At 29.6% G+C, this 16,225-nt stretch overlaps 4 protein-coding genes across 10 annotated transcripts in view; 2 read left to right on the forward strand and 2 right to left on the reverse strand.

Annotated features, from left to right (window-relative positions):
* LOC118444802 (prominin-like protein) overlaps positions 1 to 5,787 on the forward strand; it is a 34,226-nt gene extending 28,439 nt beyond the window's left edge. For 2 of the 4 annotated variants that reach the window (XM_035873440.2, XM_035873443.2), the window contains 10 exons: positions 1 to 20; positions 99 to 314; positions 403 to 958; positions 1,035 to 1,193; positions 1,293 to 1,414; positions 2,204 to 2,254; positions 3,145 to 3,306; positions 3,737 to 3,826; positions 5,500 to 5,610; positions 5,699 to 5,787. The exon at positions 1 to 20 is cut by the window's left edge and continues 130 nt beyond it. In XM_035873440.2, the coding sequence (XP_035729333.1) occupies positions 1 to 20; positions 99 to 314; positions 403 to 958; positions 1,035 to 1,193; positions 1,293 to 1,414; positions 2,204 to 2,254; positions 3,145 to 3,306; positions 3,737 to 3,826; positions 5,500 to 5,610; positions 5,699 to 5,711 (1,500 nt within the window). In that variant the 3' untranslated portion in view covers positions 5,712 to 5,787. The remainder of the gene's footprint in view (positions 21 to 98; positions 315 to 402; positions 959 to 1,034; positions 1,194 to 1,292; positions 1,415 to 2,203; positions 2,255 to 3,144; positions 3,307 to 3,736; positions 3,827 to 5,499; positions 5,611 to 5,698) is intronic. The other 2 variants (XM_035873444.2, XM_035873445.2) reach the window with 2 other exon arrangements.
* Positions 5,788 to 9,146: 3,359 nt separating this feature from the next.
* Positions 9,147 to 12,324, reverse strand: Ttc26 (tetratricopeptide repeat domain 26). 2 transcript variants are annotated; one of them, XM_085659919.1, is made up of 8 exons: positions 12,146 to 12,324; positions 11,473 to 11,999; positions 11,237 to 11,320; positions 10,819 to 11,068; positions 10,496 to 10,705; positions 10,106 to 10,412; positions 9,788 to 10,028; positions 9,147 to 9,693 (listed from the first exon to the last, which is right to left on the reverse strand). In XM_085659919.1, exons 1-8 carry the CDS (start codon positions 12,146 to 12,148, stop codon positions 9,582 to 9,584), a joined length of 1,734 nt encoding a protein of 577 aa, XP_085516045.1. In that variant the 5' UTR covers positions 12,149 to 12,324; the 3' UTR covers positions 9,147 to 9,581. The 2 variants fall into 2 exon arrangements, with proteins under 2 accessions (XP_085516045.1, XP_035729347.1); XM_035873454.2 differs by lacking the exon at positions 11,237 to 11,320 and having other exon boundaries at positions 9,148 to 9,693.
* Positions 12,325 to 12,482: 158 nt separating this feature from the next.
* Nubp2 (NUBP iron-sulfur cluster assembly factor 2) lies at positions 12,483 to 13,807 on the forward strand. Its single transcript, XM_035873467.2, has 5 exons — positions 12,483 to 12,617; positions 12,685 to 12,773; positions 12,872 to 13,093; positions 13,209 to 13,362; positions 13,452 to 13,807. Exons 1-5 carry the CDS (start codon positions 12,507 to 12,509, stop codon positions 13,656 to 13,658), a joined length of 783 nt encoding a protein of 260 aa, XP_035729360.1. The 5' UTR covers positions 12,483 to 12,506; the 3' UTR covers positions 13,659 to 13,807.
* A 59-nt stretch (positions 13,808 to 13,866) lies between these two features.
* On the reverse strand, positions 13,867 to 16,117 carry r-l (rudimentary-like). Of its 3 annotated transcripts, none has more exons than XM_035873459.2 (5): positions 15,865 to 16,117; positions 15,707 to 15,742; positions 15,467 to 15,614; positions 14,877 to 15,360; positions 13,867 to 14,800 (listed from the first exon to the last, which is right to left on the reverse strand). In XM_035873459.2, the coding sequence occupies exons 3-5, from the start codon at positions 15,605 to 15,607 to the stop codon at positions 14,007 to 14,009; spliced, it is 1,419 nt and encodes a 472-aa protein (XP_035729352.2). In that variant the 5' UTR covers positions 15,608 to 15,614; positions 15,707 to 15,742; positions 15,865 to 16,117; the 3' UTR covers positions 13,867 to 14,006. The 3 variants fall into 3 exon arrangements, with proteins under 3 accessions (XP_035729352.2, XP_035729350.2, XP_035729355.2); XM_035873457.2 differs by having other exon boundaries at positions 15,467 to 15,631; XM_035873462.2 differs by having other exon boundaries at positions 15,467 to 15,631; positions 16,013 to 16,106.
* Between the last annotated feature and the right edge of the window lie 108 nt (positions 16,118 to 16,225).

Consider the following 16,225-nt stretch of genomic DNA (forward strand, 5'->3'; position numbering starts at 1 on the left):
GGTGCACGGTTCCTTATGATGTAAGTCTTATACTGTAATTGTCATTATGAATTATTGTGTTGTAAATGTTCAATATTCATAAATAATTTTATTTATAGGGCCGTATGGATAATCTTTCTTTTAACCAGTGTTTTAATGGTAATCACAGTGGTACATATGATAACAGGAGTTCTAGCGCAACGAGGCATTTGTGAGCCATTAAAAAATCCGAAGGACAATAGAATGTTCAAATTAGTGGACGAGATTGTGCAGATCCGAAAGATACTGCATCCTAAGAATCCTAATTTTGATATCAACATGAGCTATATAATCACGTAAATATTAATTGCGCAATAATGTGTAGAAAAAAGGAATCGTTCTTTACATTAAAAATAATCAAAAATTTATTGAATCTTATTTTAGCAAATGTCATGCTAACGAGACTCTATACAACGTACTGAAACTCAGTAATTTGTTCGACATTGGTACTCTACGTAATTATGCTGGACGCATAGACATCAACGATACAATTCAACAGCTGCGCCGTAAGATAAATCTCTCTCCAGGTGTGGTGATTCTGAAGGAGAGCGCCAGATCGAAACTCAACGATCTGGCGCAAAGTGGTCTGAGCGATATCAAGTTTTATCAGTATGCCGAACTTCTGGCTGACAATATCACAAATATTAATTTGGAACATTTGGCATCAAAATTGAGAGATGTATCCACAAAATTGTCACCCGGTCAAGAGGATATCAGAGACAGCCTTCTAAAGAATGCTCATGACTTGGAGCATTACCACAGAGACCTCGTGGTACCTATGGCCACGTTAAGTGAAAAACTCAGTGAAAACGCGTTGGCTCTTCAAGAAAGTATCAAATTTAATCATACCTCAATGGCCGAGGCTATTCACAATTTAGTAGACGAAGTTACGAAAGCTCAACAATTTTTAAACAAGGACGGACCGGAATACGTTCAATATGTAAGTTTTAAATAACTTTATTATTCTCGACTTAATCTTCTACATTTATGTTTACATGTAATTTTCTTTTCCATAGCTTGCTACGAAATTTGGTAACGCTTTTCTTCATCAAGTCGATGATTTCCTCGAGCATGTAATCGACAGTGCTCGTAACAAAGTTGGCAGATGTCAACCGGTATCTAATGCTTACAACGCAACTCTTGTAGCCGGATGCAATAAGATTTTAGATCCATTTGTAAGTAAATTTGATTATATTCCTCTGATGTAACATTCGTATCGCGTGTTATCGCATTTGAAATCTTCTAAGGTACACTCATATCTTTTATTTTTATAGAATGGTTTTTGGGCAAGCGTTGGCTGGTGCTTAATCCTCTTTCTACCAACAATAGTACTTTGCGTGAAATTGAGTGCTCTGTATCAAAAGTCTGATCCATACCCGGGACCTCTTGTCGAAGCGTAAGTTTTTTATCGATTATACTATAGATTAAGGTGAAATATATAACGTATCTTTTCTACCCCTTTTTTAAACCGTTATTTGAGTATCGTTAAAACGCATGATAACTTGTTCAACGTTTAAGTGTTTCCTTCGTTGTAATTAAACTTTTTAATACAGCTGAGTAACATATTAATGTATAAATTACGTTTAGTCTTTTGTTTTTCTTGGTTTTTTATTATTAATTTTTTTTTCTTAAAACAACGTGAGGAAAGATTAAAGTATTATACATAAGTATTGTCACAAGACATTTTTAATTTGTTTAATCTATTTTTACAATCTATTCTAATAATCAATTCATCGGATATCTTTGACACAGAAATTCTAAATTCTTTATTTTCATTCTTGTAGTGACTCAAGCTTTCATAAATCATAGCATGTACATACACATACTCGCGCTTAGTATCTTTTTTCTTTCCATGGTCGGCATGAGTACCTTATACCTCTAATAAGTTATCTTTATAATTGCATCGATTACAAAAGGGATCGATAAAGTGCGACGAACATTGCCGTATCGTTTCATTTGATTTCTATATTTTTTATTAAATTTTTATAAATGTGCCGTGTAATGTATTAACATTTTACTTGTCTAAAAAAAATTTATGGGGTCCGGAAAAGTAACGATGTCAATTTATTACGTATGATCGTTTCTGTATCAAGTATACATCGCATTAGCTGATATTAAGTTTAAAGTAGCTTTCTAATATGTGGAATGGTTGTTGGAATCTAACTGCTAACACGCTCCGTTCCAGTGAATATTTGTATGACGCGTACGCAGACAGGGATAACATACCCCTCGCTCAGTAAGTATAAAACAAATGAACAATCAAAGTGTTCGCATGTCGAGAATGATAATTGTAGCATGTTTCAAGTCGTAAGTATTTTTGTTTAATTTTTCGAAATGTTGAACCTTTATTTTTTTTTTGTTCTTCGTTTTTTTTCTATTTCCTTTTTTTGTTTTTTTTATTTTATTTTATTTTTTTTTTATTTTATTTTATTTTATTTTATTTTATTTTATTTTATTTTATTCTATTTCTTTACCAATTGAACGTATATACACTTCCCTGTTTTCGTACAAGTATGTGTGATTATCATATATTACCTTTGAAAATAATTCTCCAAATGAATATTTTTATTTCTTAGTGTCGCTTACTAATTCCTTTTATTATTTGCATGAAAAATAAAAAAAAAATCACGCAAAGCATATTTTTATTAAATATTGTATTCACTATGTAACTTTTTTTAAAACTCTATTCTTAAAACTCTCTTTAGATTCTGCTTTTAAACGCATTTAACTCATACAGCGTGCAATAATGTCAAATAATTTACGTTAAAAGCTTTGCCACTGAGAAATGGTTTACCCCGTTTAACGTCAACAATGGCTTCTGGCATCTTGTGTACGTATTGTAAAATGCAACGCAGACGCTAGCTCTATCGTACATCAGAGAAAATAGTTGGACCGAGATACATATATATGTATATATTACATGCGTGAATATATATATATATATATATATACATACATGTAAGCTGCTTAGAACGGATACAAGCACACATATGCAAACACATGGATATGCATAAATTTGTCTAATTCGCATGACGAAGTGCCTTACGCAGTCTTTCACTTGCTCTCATTTATTTTTCTCTATCATCGAATGAATGAAATATTAAAGAATTTAATCTTTGATTGCAGCGTACACGATAAAAAACACGTCTCCCATGGCAGACATCATCCCGCGGCTTACGTTGAAAGTTATGATGGTCCAGCGGTTGGGTACAGCGATCGTGAAAGGATCACAGATGCTCATCAAAGTACATCGCATCATGATTCTAGATACGAAGATGTAGCGCCTAAGTAAGTAATCAAAAGTCGTGCAAGTAACATTTTCACTTCCTCCTAAGATTTTAAACAAGAGAAAATAAGAACAAACGGCATCGAGCATTAGAACGTTCGGTAGTTTTCTTTTCTTCTTCTTTTTTTTTATATGTACATATATATATATATATATATATATATATATATATATATATATATATATATATATAACATTAACCACTTTTTATCTCGAGATTTTATTCTAATCTGAAATCCTTTAACGATTATCAGTACGTATTTAACATCTGTTGTTTCTAAATGAAGTTTTAACATCTTCAAATAAAAAAGAAAAGATAAGAAAAATGTCGATCGAGCGTATCTTCTTCTTCTTCTTCTTCTTCTTCTTCTTCTTCTTCTTCTTCTTCTTTCTTCGTTTTTTCCATTAGTCACATATAATTTATTTTTACAGTTTCACCTTATCGTGGCGTAACCACGAACATATCGCCCCTACTAAAAGCGAACCTCACAATAAAGTCTTTAGTGTATCGCTAGAGTCGCAGTAAGTTTTCTATGAGCCAAAAAAAAAAACAAAACAAAAGGAGCGAGCAAGTTACTTGAAACATAAAAAGAGAAACAAAAACGCAGCTTTCTGTGATAACTTAAGTGCCGCACTTTATTTATCTCGAGCGTACTTATTTCCTTAATCTTTTTTCTTCTTGTTTTCTTTCTTTCTTTCTTTCTTTCGCTTTTCATTTCTTCTTCTTTTCCTTTTTTTTTTGTTTTGTTTAATTATCATAACGTAATTACTTACACTTGGGGATACCTTGTACGAAAGTCGAAGGAGCGTACGAGATAAAATACATCTTTTCAATCTCAATTTGTATTATATACATATTATATACGTGCTGGGTTCCCACTCATCGAGTTAGTCCCTTTTTTCGTTTAAACGCTCTGAACGCCCTCGTTTAATAATAAAATAATCTCTGAACTCTGTGCTTAAATTTATCAATGTCAGCGACACATATCCCCATCACGCAACCACGTTGGTCACGCTTTTTCTCCCGGTTATTTACAGGTGAGTGGGAACCTTGCGGGGGGGCAACTTCTCGCGTCTCTTGATACGCCTCTGCACGTAAGTCGCAAGACTATTGTTAACAAATGTTTCTCCACCATTTTCATTTCTTCGTCTTCGTTCCTTTAATTTTCTACCCTTTCTTCATATCACACCCTTCTACTTTTTCTTCTTCTTCTTCTTCTTCTTCTTCTTCCACTTCTCTTCTTTTTATTCTTTAAGTACGATCATACTTTGGTTTTAGCCATTATACGTACATAGTACATACATACATACGTATCTGTCTATATGATATTATCACAATAGCTTTGCCAAGGTCAGGCTTCTTGCGGAAGAGAAAAAGGGCTTCGCGTGCGTTTCCAAGAAAATTCCGAAAATCAAGAATCAAGCCGATGCTTTTTTATTTATTCTTGATACATATCATCCACTTTACGTAATATCATGTGCTGTGAAAAAAAAACGCGCATATCTATCATTCTTTGATTGCATCATTTTTGGCCGTGTTATTTTGCGAGAAAGAAAGAACGCGAAAGCATGTTTATTATCTATATACAATCTATAGACATACGTGCGGTTCACGTATATATGTATTAAATAAAAGAGGATAGCCCACATAAAGTGTTACAAAATATTTTTATCATAAATGTTGAACCTGTCGATTTGAATACTTTTTTATTTATTTATTTATTTATACTAACTAATACCGATAAGAAACCTGATTATTTAATCAACAAAAAGAATTAAATAAGGATGACCTCCTTTGTTAATTATTAAACTGTATACTTTTGATCTTTCGTAAGAAAAATCAAAGTAAATAAGAGTCTTATCTCAATGATGCAAAGATTTGTGACGCAAATTTTACGTGGGATATCAATCCTGCGATTAATGAGTCCTCGGCTCAGCGGTATATTTCATTTTGCTTGGATAGCTGCTATATCAATCGTTTGTTTGCTAAGGCATCTTTATAATATTTGCGAAGGGTTATTATATTCGATAAATGTTTGACGAATTACTCATTACGTTTACTTTGTTAATTGTGAATGCAAATGCGATCTCTTTTCGCGTGTGACGTCACGAGCCACGCGACGAACGTAAAATATTTGCGATCGTGGCGTATAGATGCCTTCGTTATATTTTAAATCATGCAATTATTATTTTAGAAATTGGGACTTTCCAAATGGTGGACCACCAAGATATCAACCCACTGCCGTTGCTCCTCCCTTAAGTACAGAATACGAACGACCACCTCCTTATTACTATCCTGGGCCAGGGTGAGTCTCTTATTTACCGTAAGATTCAATTAAACGTCATAGTTAGAAATAGAAAGGGAATGTTGAAATGTACGAAATTGATTTTCAGGGATAGAAATTAGGACACAAGTGCCGTGGCATGCACGAAGGCAGCGTTGAACAGTGTAGCAACTCATAGCCTTACGCGCAGTTACAAAAGATCATTGAAGAAAAAGAAGAAAAAGACAAAGAATAACCAGTCCGCTTGCAAGCGAGACTACGTTTGATCATCGTTGTTCTTAGGTGTGCCACGGATCGGCCAAACGCGAGAATATTATTATTATTATTATTATTATTATTATTATCATTATTATTATTATTATCATTATTATTATTATTATTATTATTATTATTATTATTATTATTATTATTATTATTATTATTATTATTATTATTATTATTATTATTACTACTACTACTACTACTACTACTACTACTACTACTACTACTACTACTACTACTACTACTACTACTACTACTACTACTACTATTACTACTACTACTACTATTACTACTACTACTATTATTACTATTATTATTATTATTATTATTACTATTACTATTTTTTATTATTATTATTATTATTATATTATTAAAGACCAAGTTTTGAAGATAAAAGAAAAGAAGAAACAGACTGAGATAGAATAATGATATTCTACGACGGCTTTTTCTTCCTCAAGAAGGATAATCGAAAGATTGAATCGATTAATAATCTATCGCATTGCGATCGTTACCTGCGGAAGAAGAACCGTCTTAGATTACGGAATGATTTTATGATCGAAGACTAACCGAACAATGTATATGACGCATCCTTTAAATCGAGAGGGCAAAGAAATAGCACCAAACTGGTGGCGTTGAAGATTCAAATTGTTGAGAATCGCGGGACGATCGATTATCGCACGACTGATCGTTTAACGATTTACGATCCAGCGTATACTCGTTAAGTTGAAGGTAGATACATTGAAGATCAGAGTTTCTTGCTTAATATATATATATATATACACACACACACACACACAATTACATATATATATGTTTAACAGTCTGTGTTCATATTGTGCTTCTTCGAGTACATTTTGTACAAAAATCGTTTCCGTGGAATGCACTACATTTATTTAAGATCCCTAAAAAAGTAGAAAAACAAATTTAAAGATTTGGTGAAATCCTAAACAAATAAATCCTATGACCTATATCTTTGCATTTAGTTCCTATTACAGAATTGAAATCATAATATAATGATATTAACGAATTACATTTTCTTGAATTTCGCTTAAACTCATTTTTATTATGTAAGAGAATCATATTTTTAATTAATATAAGTGTCATTTTCAAATACTCACACGTAAGAATACGTAGTATGTATGTGCATTTTTTCTATATGACGCTAATTTTTCTATATGATATCATTCATGAAAGTATTCTTCATATATGAAAGCATGAAACACTGTATCTTGATATATCTGCTTTCTCTGTTATTTAAAAAAAATAAAATAAAAAGGTAGAAATTAGTAGCTTTTATGCGCATCTCCTTTCAATTTGTCTTCGGTTCAAAATTAGTTTAGCTTAATATCTAAACATGTGTATGATATACTGTAAAAGAATTAATGTCTTAGTTTAATTTATCTATACAAGTTCATGCTGTCGATTTGACGCTTCGTTTCTAAACAAATTTCAAGAAATCATACAACATCCAAAGATGTGATGATTTACAATTTTAAACATTCAACATCCAACAACGCCATATATAAATGCCAAACAACGTTCTTATACAATCTGTATAAATTCAAAAACACGTTGCGTATCTTCGAATTGTATGAATAATAATATTGGACCCTATTTTATAATCATTAAATAAATGATAGAAATTGATTTCCTATTTCCATGTACAAATACGAACGAATAATATAGTTTTGCATTTGGTGCACGGAATAGAAAATTATTTTCTGAAGAACGGGGTCAAAACTATAATGATCGTGCGTACACGATTATTTAAATAGTCGTTTTCTTACTATTACTTTATTGTGTAATTTATCGGTATAAGAATTCATTTTTACGTTGCATAGATCCTTTGCTTGGTCGAATCTACGCTACGTATAAATGCTTTGATGTATAAGTGCAGCATCCATCATCCTTTCGAGTACAGAAATTTCTTAGAAAACAGAAGAAAATTCTCGATATACCTGTATGATAAAAAACATACCGCGATATAATCAAATATTCATTCATCACGTTATAAATTGCTAAAACAGCTAACTTGTTCATCTATGATTAATGTTATTAAGAATTAACGTTAACAGGTATATAAATGTCATTAAATAACTATTTATTCTATAATTGACCTAACTTGAGAAAATGCAGTAGTGAAAGAATTTACATTGACTACATAAATTAATGAATAATAATTGTTGTTAATGCAATTAGTTTTTTCGTATAAATGGAACGAATTCTGACAACTGTTCTTCAATATGAAAACAATTAATGAAGTAGAAAGTTTCTCTTAATATTACGCATGTATATGTTTCTTAAAACTAACTGTATTCTGAAGGGATGCTCATAAGGATATTGCATAATATTTGTCACTGTAATGATCTGACAATTACTCTCTTATATGTACAGAATTTTGAAAATTAATTAATACGGTAGATAACGCCGCCCATGCTACAACATCGAGCCTTATTGGCTAGTAGCAAATTGCCAAAAAGATACTTTCATCATAATGTATATGAACATACGAAAGTGGGAGCACAAAATTCGTAGGATCTTTTCAAAACTATGTGTGAGAGAATGTGTGAAAGTGATAACGAATGATAGAAAGAAAGCGTAATACATGAATGACTTTAAATGAACATTGCATATACTTTCTGCTTTATTACTACTATATTTACACCTTTAGCATAATCAATTTTAACTTGATCTTAGAGTGTCAACGTTTGATGAAACGGATACTGAGTGTATGTATCGTGCAATTGAAAAACGGTGATCTTTTTTAAATTATGGAGTGTAACAATTGAATACTAGTGTGGACTATTAAAGTTATTTCACCTGACGGACTGTACTGAAGACTCAAATGTAGATAAACATAGTTAGAGAATGAGTGCCGAGAAATAAGATGTATTTCAGAGAAGAATCGATATCATACAAAATGAAATTTGCATTAACATGCTAGTATGTATATCGTTAATCATTTTGGTGCTATTTTTATATGTAACTATGTAGAAATAATTGGTACTAGGCACTCCTTCTCTATATTTGTACTAGTACTGGCTAAGTAATAATGCATTTTATGAATAAAATGGAAAATATCTTTTAGTATCATCAATCAAATAATTAAATTTAATTTTACTGAAAAAAGTACTTGTTATTTTCATTTTTTTTAACAAGATATTACAAAGAACTTATAGATTAAAATTTATTTTGTTTTTTTATGTTATAAACATTAAAATTTTTAATTTTATCTTTTATTTTAAATTAAATCTTTTTCTTTTAGTTTCATTGTAGCATCTATTCAATAGAAATATTTTCGAAGAAGTGTGTATGATTCAAGTTACTTTATAACATATAAATATGTTTAAAAATTTTTCAAATTTATGCTACAGGACGTCGGCTAATCGTACATGAAAGTAGAAGAAAAATAGTACGTCATAAATTATGGCGTTTTTAAAATACTTTAATTATGTTTGTTAAAGGTTATTATTATTATTATATCGTAATTATTATTATACAAATGAGTGTATCACGGTTTAAATATATCTATTTTATATTAAAGCAGCAACCACAAGCAGTGTTGTTTCATAACAAAACAACAATAGTTTTTGAGCATTCACGTTGGTCCCGTATTATATAATTAATTATTGTTTTGCCAATTAACGATATTTTCATAGAATATAAAAGAAAATAAGAAACAAGGCCATTAATGGACGGAATTGATTATTAAATCATTATACATCACAGCATTAACAATTAATCCTGTTATCTTTACCCCATTTACGCATAACACGAATAATTTGTTCCACTTGTGAATTAGATGTATTTCTAAGCAAAAGAATTATTTCAGGAAGTAGATCTCTGTAAAAAAAGAATATTAATTTCAAATCAATCTATCTATTCATTTATCTATGTTAGTTTATATCCTATCTAACATATGATATATAAAACATACGTTGGTTGTTTTTCTGCGACAATATATTGAAATGTACCACAACAAGCTCCACGTTTACCCTCCCAATGTTCTGGACTAGGATCCATTCGTTCTAACATATCAAATGCTTTAGCAGCATACCAAAATTCACCCACTTTGTAACAAGTATTCGCAATCATTTGCAATAAATTAAATGATTCTGTTGATGTATCCATTTTTAAATATAACTCCCATGCAAGTTTTGCTTTTTTATTCATAATATCTAAAAAGATTAAATTCATTTATTAAATATAGTACTTATTTTTTAAATAACATAAACTTACAACATATTAAACTTACAACAATAAGCTAAAAGACTGATGTAAATATAATCATTTTTGTATTTTTCATTGTGTATCATTAAGAAAGCTTCTTCTGCCTCTTTAAAATAACCTGCTGCAGATTGTGCTTGTGCATAATTAAAATTAAAATTATCTTCGTTAGAAAAATAAGTTTTAATTGAGTTTAAATAAACCAGAACTTCTTCAAATTGTCGGTAAAGGAAAAAGCAAGATGCCATACATTGTCTACCAGGTATGGTATCACATTCTGATGCAGAAGAACCCACCAATTGAAAATATTGTTGAGCAGTTTTTATATTGTCACGCTAAAAATATTTATCACTTTACTATTGAATCTTAGAATCTATATTATAACTACCTATCTAATTTAAAAAATCTATTAACTTACAGAACCTATTTCCTGACCCATTACAGCATTTACTATGCCCTTTAAAATGTATTCTTGTGGAACAGCAGGTTCAAGATCTTTAATAAGTTCATATGCTTCCTTTATATCATCTTGCTTTAAATAATATATTACCAAATTAAGTCGAGCTTCTGGTATAACATCTACTAAATTTGGTAAAATTTGTAAAGCTCCTTCCCCATTTCGAAATACCTATAATATTGATTACATTACTGATTTTAAAAGTGATTTGATTTTACCTTTGTAAAATCATTTTTATTATAACATTTTTCTTTACATTTATTAATTAAGAAAACTGTACATACAACAGTGTTATGACGAATAAGATCATGTCCAAAACTAAAAGAGCTTGATATCTTTCCTATAAGCTGCTTCATTTCAGCTTGTGCAGCATTACCATTATATAAACGAAAATGATTACAAGCTTTCAAATTGATTGCAATTGCACTATCTGGAAATTTTTGTAAGTACACTTGCAGAACTTCTTGTGCAACATCATAATAATCTAACTTATAGTAGCACAAAGCTACATATACATTTAAAGCTACATAATCTCTGAAAAAAATCATATTTCCTTTAAAAAGTATTTTTAAAATTATAAAATTATTAAATATTATAAAATTATTAAATACTTTGATGGTAAATAATTGTTATAAACATAATATATGGTAGGAAAGTATTGGATTAAATACTAAGGGTGCAAATAGGATGGGAGATGGATACCTGCAATTTTTTAATTGTGTAATAAAATATACTTCTGAATCAGTTTCATGCATAAAACTGTTCTCTTTTCTTTCATCCACTTTGCTAAATGCATATGAAATCGATTAGTAACTACAAAACTGAATTGTCAAAAAATTCTTATTTTTATATAAGGATACTTATATTATCAGAATATTAATTAAAATTTTTTCTTATTTAATTAATTTTTTTTCTGATATAATAATTCAATACTTAACCTGTTATCAAGCAATATCCGTTTATAAACATCAATAGCCTCCTGGTAATGTGCTCTAAGATAGTGTATGGATGCCAAACTAAGTTGATCTTCCAAAACATCATGTAACATTTGATGATACTCCAGCAATTTTGCTTCATTACCCATTTTGTGTGCTAAATGAAATAAAAGTCTTGTCTTCAATTTACTATTAGGTGCTTCTTCCAATAATTTTTGTGCTTCCGGATACATCCCAAGATAAAAATTACAACATGCTAAATTTGTAATTAAATCGACTAGAACATTTTCTTTTTTTTTAAGATTTTCATAAATAGTAAGAGCTCGCTTGTAGTCTCCAAGATGAAAGGCACAATAACCCATCCATAATTCTGATTCCAAATTACTGCCAGAAGTACTGTTAAATTCTAAAAGAGTTAAAGCACCTATGTAATCACGTTTTTCTAAAAATTCTTCTAACTTTGGTATATTAGTACGTGATGCAGATAATCTTGATCCTTCTGAAGAAGCTGGTTTTGCTCTTGACAAAATCTGTAATTCAAAATGAATGTAATGATAAAAATATATAGATAAAATGTATAAATAGATGTATAGAATAGAATGTATAGATAAAAATGTAAATTCAAAGAATTTATATTTAATCATATATTTCCAATTATAAAGAAAAATTTAGATACCATTTTTAAATGTCATCATAAACAGGTGCACGCTTATTGATTACTTCTGGATCGTATGACGTTTCAATTAGCAGTTTAAAATATTTCAAAAAATATGTGAAATATATATCTCCTAGTGTGTTTTATAATTAATACTTAAAAACATTAATAATAACAAACATTGTTAGAATTTCTCAATCGATTTAATCGTGGTGAAATCAATAATATTTCAAATACTACTTTTAAATAAAACGCAAAAGTTTCAACCAATCAATGCTGTATCTACATTGATTATAGTAACAGTGCTACCTAGGTAAAAACAGAACTAAATATTGTGTAAACTACGTGCAGTCATAATTTGTTTATATTTTTATGTTGCGAGATGTTAGAAGGAGTGAAACACGTGGTATTAGTCCTTTCTGGAAAAGGTGGCGTAGGCAAATCTACTATTAGTACACAACTGGCCCTTGCGCTTAAAGAATCTGGATTTAAAGTGAGTTGTCAAAATTTAATATGTAAGTGCACTAGGTTAGGAAGGATAAATATTAAAATGTTATTAGGTTGGCTTGTTGGATGTAGATCTTTGTGGTCCCAGTGTACCATATCTATTAAACTTAGAGGATAAAGATGTACATCAATCATCTGATGGGTAAATCAAAGATTTTTTATTAATCATTTTTTACATCAATTTTAGTTGAGTAAAAGTTATACGCCAAGTTAACAATTCTATATAATACGTCTTTGTAGATGGGTACCAGTATTTGCTGATACAGAGCAGAGACTATCTGTTATGTCAATCGGTTTTTTATTAAAAAATCAAAATGACAGCGTAATCTGGCGTGGTCCTAAAAAAACAGCTATGATTAAGCAATTTTTAACAGATGTAGTATGGGAAAATATTGATTACTTAATTATTGATACACCACCTGGTACTTCAGATGAACATATCACAGTGATGGAAAACTTAAAGTAAAGCAATTATCTTTATGATTTTTATAATATCCTTCTATATAGGCTAAGAAATCATTAAAAACATATGTTATATATATAAATTTCGTATCAGTAAATTCCAAATAAATTTCAGAAATGTTAAATGTGATGGTGCAATTTTAATTACGACTCCTCAAGCAGTTGCAGTTGATGACGTCTTGAGAGAAGTTACATTTTGTAGAAAAACCGGGATTCCTATAATTGGTATTGTGGAAAATATGAGTGGTTTTGTTTGTCCATCTTGTGAAGTAAGACTTCCAATAAAAAATTATTCAGAAACTTAATTTGTTATAATAGTAAATATTTTCTTAATTCTTTTCTATTTTCTTGTTTTTAGGAGTGTACAAATATATTTTCATCGGGTGGAGGTACAGCTCTTTCAGAAATGGTAAAGATACCATTTTTAGTTAAGGTACCTATAGATCCTCAAGTTGGTAGATTACAAGATAAAGCTCAAAGTGTTTTAGTTACTCTTCCCAATAGTCAAGTTGCGCAAGTATTTCGAAAATTAGTTGAAGAACTTACTAAAAGTAAGGAAGCTTGAAACTATAAAATTGTAAGATACAAAATAAAAATCATATATTTTATAATATAAAACCAAATATTTTACATGACACAATTACTAAATGTGTGTATCTATATAGTATAATTTCAATCTCGTATAAGTGATAAAATGTTGGGTTAATCAGAAATTATACATATACTTTGTTACAATTTTGTATGTAAAATAATTGTTGTTTAATGATTTCTGATATTGATATAGGTATATTAGTTGTACTATTTTCAAATTATATGCAAATATTCTTATGTATAAATATAGTAAAAACGTATTTTTCATATATATGTATATATACACACATATATATATAGATATATATTAATTCCATATTACTTATCTTAATAATCTTTTCTTATAAGCTATCCAAAGTTGTTGTTTGTACTCTAATATAGCACCTAATTGATCCGTTGCTTCAATAATTCCCCTACCAACAACGACTATATCAGCACCCGAATTAACAACTGATTCAGGTGTGTTGTATTGTTGACCTAAGTTATCACAATTGTTGTGTAACTTAACACCAGGTGTTAACTGAAGCATTCCTAAGTTTGGAATAATATCTGATTGACATACTAGACCAATTACCATGTCAGATTCTTTAGAAATTGACACTGCCCTTTGTACATAATCTCCAGTAGTTAAAGCATTTTTTGCAGACATTTCAGCAACCATAAAAATACCACGTGGTTCAATAATACCATTTAAGGCACTTTGCAAGCCATCTATAATAGCAGGTCCAGCAATTGGATGTACTGTAATAATATCAGCCCACTCTGCTATTTTGTATATTCCGTTTTTATACTGTAATAAGACTGTATTACCAATGTCTGCAAATTTTCTGTCTTCCATAATCAGAAATTCATGTTGCTTTGCTAATTCCTTTAAACGTTTCAAAAAATCAAAAGAAAAATCTTCTATGATATCTACATGTATTTTTAAAATCACGATATGTGGTCCAGCAAGTTCAACCAATTCTAAAATAGAATTTATTTTTGTCAAATCAGCTGCCAAACACAAAGTGGATTGTTTTGTTTCCATTAATTGAAACAATTTAGAAGCCACTGCGTTTTTGGTTTGATTTGCACGTATACTAAATGGTGTTTTCAGTCTTTCGTTCACTATACTCACTGGAATGAATATAAAATTTTATTATCTTAAATAGGAATAATTATGAGTATAAAAAAAAAATATAAAAATAATTACCTAGCAAAGAAGGGATTGGTGCTTGACACGATTTTAAATAATTTGCTATATCTTTTACAATTTCTGGTGTAACTTTACCATAATCTAACAAGTAATCCATTAATAGAGTTACATCATAAAGACTTCGCATTTTGATTCCTTTATTTTCTAAGTTTTTCTTTCCACCCTGTTCCCTATCAATTACCACCAAAACTTCAGTTACAATTAAGCCTTCCTCTTTTAAAGCATATATAGTTTCTAAAACACTACTTCCACTTGTAACTACATCCTCAATTATTATGCAGTGATCGCCTGACTTAAAGTTACCCTCTATAAGATTTTTTGTACCATAATTCTTAGCTTCTTTTCTCTTAATCAACATTGGCATATTATATTCTGCTGAAATTAAAGTAGCTAATGGAAGAGCAGTATAAGGTACCCCACAAAGTTGAATTGTATCAGTTTGAGTCTTTGCTAATTGCCAAAGAGCTTTTGCTAATCTAGACTGTAAAAAAAATGTTATATTATTGTTTTCAATATTTCATATTACTCATCTCTTATTGTTTTCAATGAAAGCAAAATATGTATCTTGTTTATTTTTTCTATTTTACCATTATTTGAGGATATGCTATCATAACACGTAAATCAAAATATATAGGTGTCTTCAGACCAACTTTGGTTATAAACTCTCCAAACTTTACAGCTCCAATATCATATAAGGCTACTGCCAACTCTTTTAATTGGTCTTGCATTATTTTTCTTTTTTATATTTGCAGCTGGAAAATATAAACAAATTTAATTCATAAAACATAATCAAAATGATTATCAATTGTGCGGCATATATTTCTCACCTTTGCACCTTCAAATAAAACACAATCTATTGATTTCTAAAAATAAAGTAAATTACTAAAGTAATATACAATGTTTTATTACATTTATTTATTTTAATTATTAATAAAATCTAATTGGTTTTTCATAAAATATGGTACTATTTATATAGTGTTTCTACCTTCCTCTACGTTTGTTGAAGCATATGCTCTGAAGATCACGTGTTGCAAATAGTGAATATTTTAGAGTAATAGTTATAATATATGTTATTAGTATAACGAAAAAATAACGAATATATAATAATTATAATAATGAATTATTAATCTCACTCTGGAAATTTTACAGTAATATGATTCCCTTGTTTCCTGCACTTATAATTAATTTTTCATAATTAGTGCTTATCCATGAATCAACAAACTCACTTGTCAACGAATAATATACGAATATTTTGTTCAGTTTAAAATCAAAATTTATAAGAATTAATCTTAAAAAGTTTTAATGAAATATGATTGGATAAGAAGTTGGCCAATAGCCAATCAAAA

The sequence above is a fragment of the Vespa mandarinia genome, chromosome 10 (assembly GCF_050613455.1).
Source record: "Vespa mandarinia isolate Hongniang chromosome 10, ASM5061345v1, whole genome shotgun sequence".
NCBI classification, from domain to species: Eukaryota; Metazoa; Arthropoda; class Insecta; order Hymenoptera; family Vespidae; genus Vespa; species Vespa mandarinia.

What these genes read in the sequence shown, in the direction of transcription:
- r-l (XM_035873459.2), bottom strand. Translation starts at nt 15,607, where the DNA reads ATGCAAGACCAATTAAAAGAGTTGGCAGTAGCCTTATATGATATTGGA. An exon ending in TAGCATATCCTCAAATAATG is followed by an intron (nt 15,361 to 15,466) that starts GTAAAATAGAAA and finishes TTTTTTTTACAG; the next exon opens with TCTAGATTAGCAAAAGCTCT. An exon ending in ACCAATCCCTTCTTTGCTAG is followed by an intron (nt 14,801 to 14,876) that starts GTAATTATTTTT and finishes TATTCATTCCAG; the next exon opens with TGAGTATAGTGAACGAAAGA.
- Ttc26 (XM_085659919.1), bottom strand. An exon ending in TTATTCGTCATAACACTGTT is followed by an intron (nt 10,706 to 10,818) that starts GTATGTACAGTT and finishes TCAATATTATAG; the next exon opens with GTATTTCGAAATGGGGAAGG. An exon ending in TGGGTCAGGAAATAGGTTCT is followed by an intron (nt 10,413 to 10,495) that starts GTAAGTTAATAG and finishes AAATATTTTTAG; the next exon opens with CGTGACAATATAAAAACTGC.
- Nubp2 (XM_035873467.2), top strand. Translation starts at nt 12,507, where the DNA reads ATGTTAGAAGGAGTGAAACACGTGGTATTAGTCCTTTCTGGAAAAGGT. An exon ending in TTAAAGAATCTGGATTTAAA is followed by an intron (nt 12,618 to 12,684) that starts GTGAGTTGTCAA and finishes AAATGTTATTAG; the next exon opens with GTTGGCTTGTTGGATGTAGA. An exon ending in ACAGTGATGGAAAACTTAAA is followed by an intron (nt 13,094 to 13,208) that starts GTAAAGCAATTA and finishes AATAAATTTCAG; the next exon opens with AAATGTTAAATGTGATGGTG.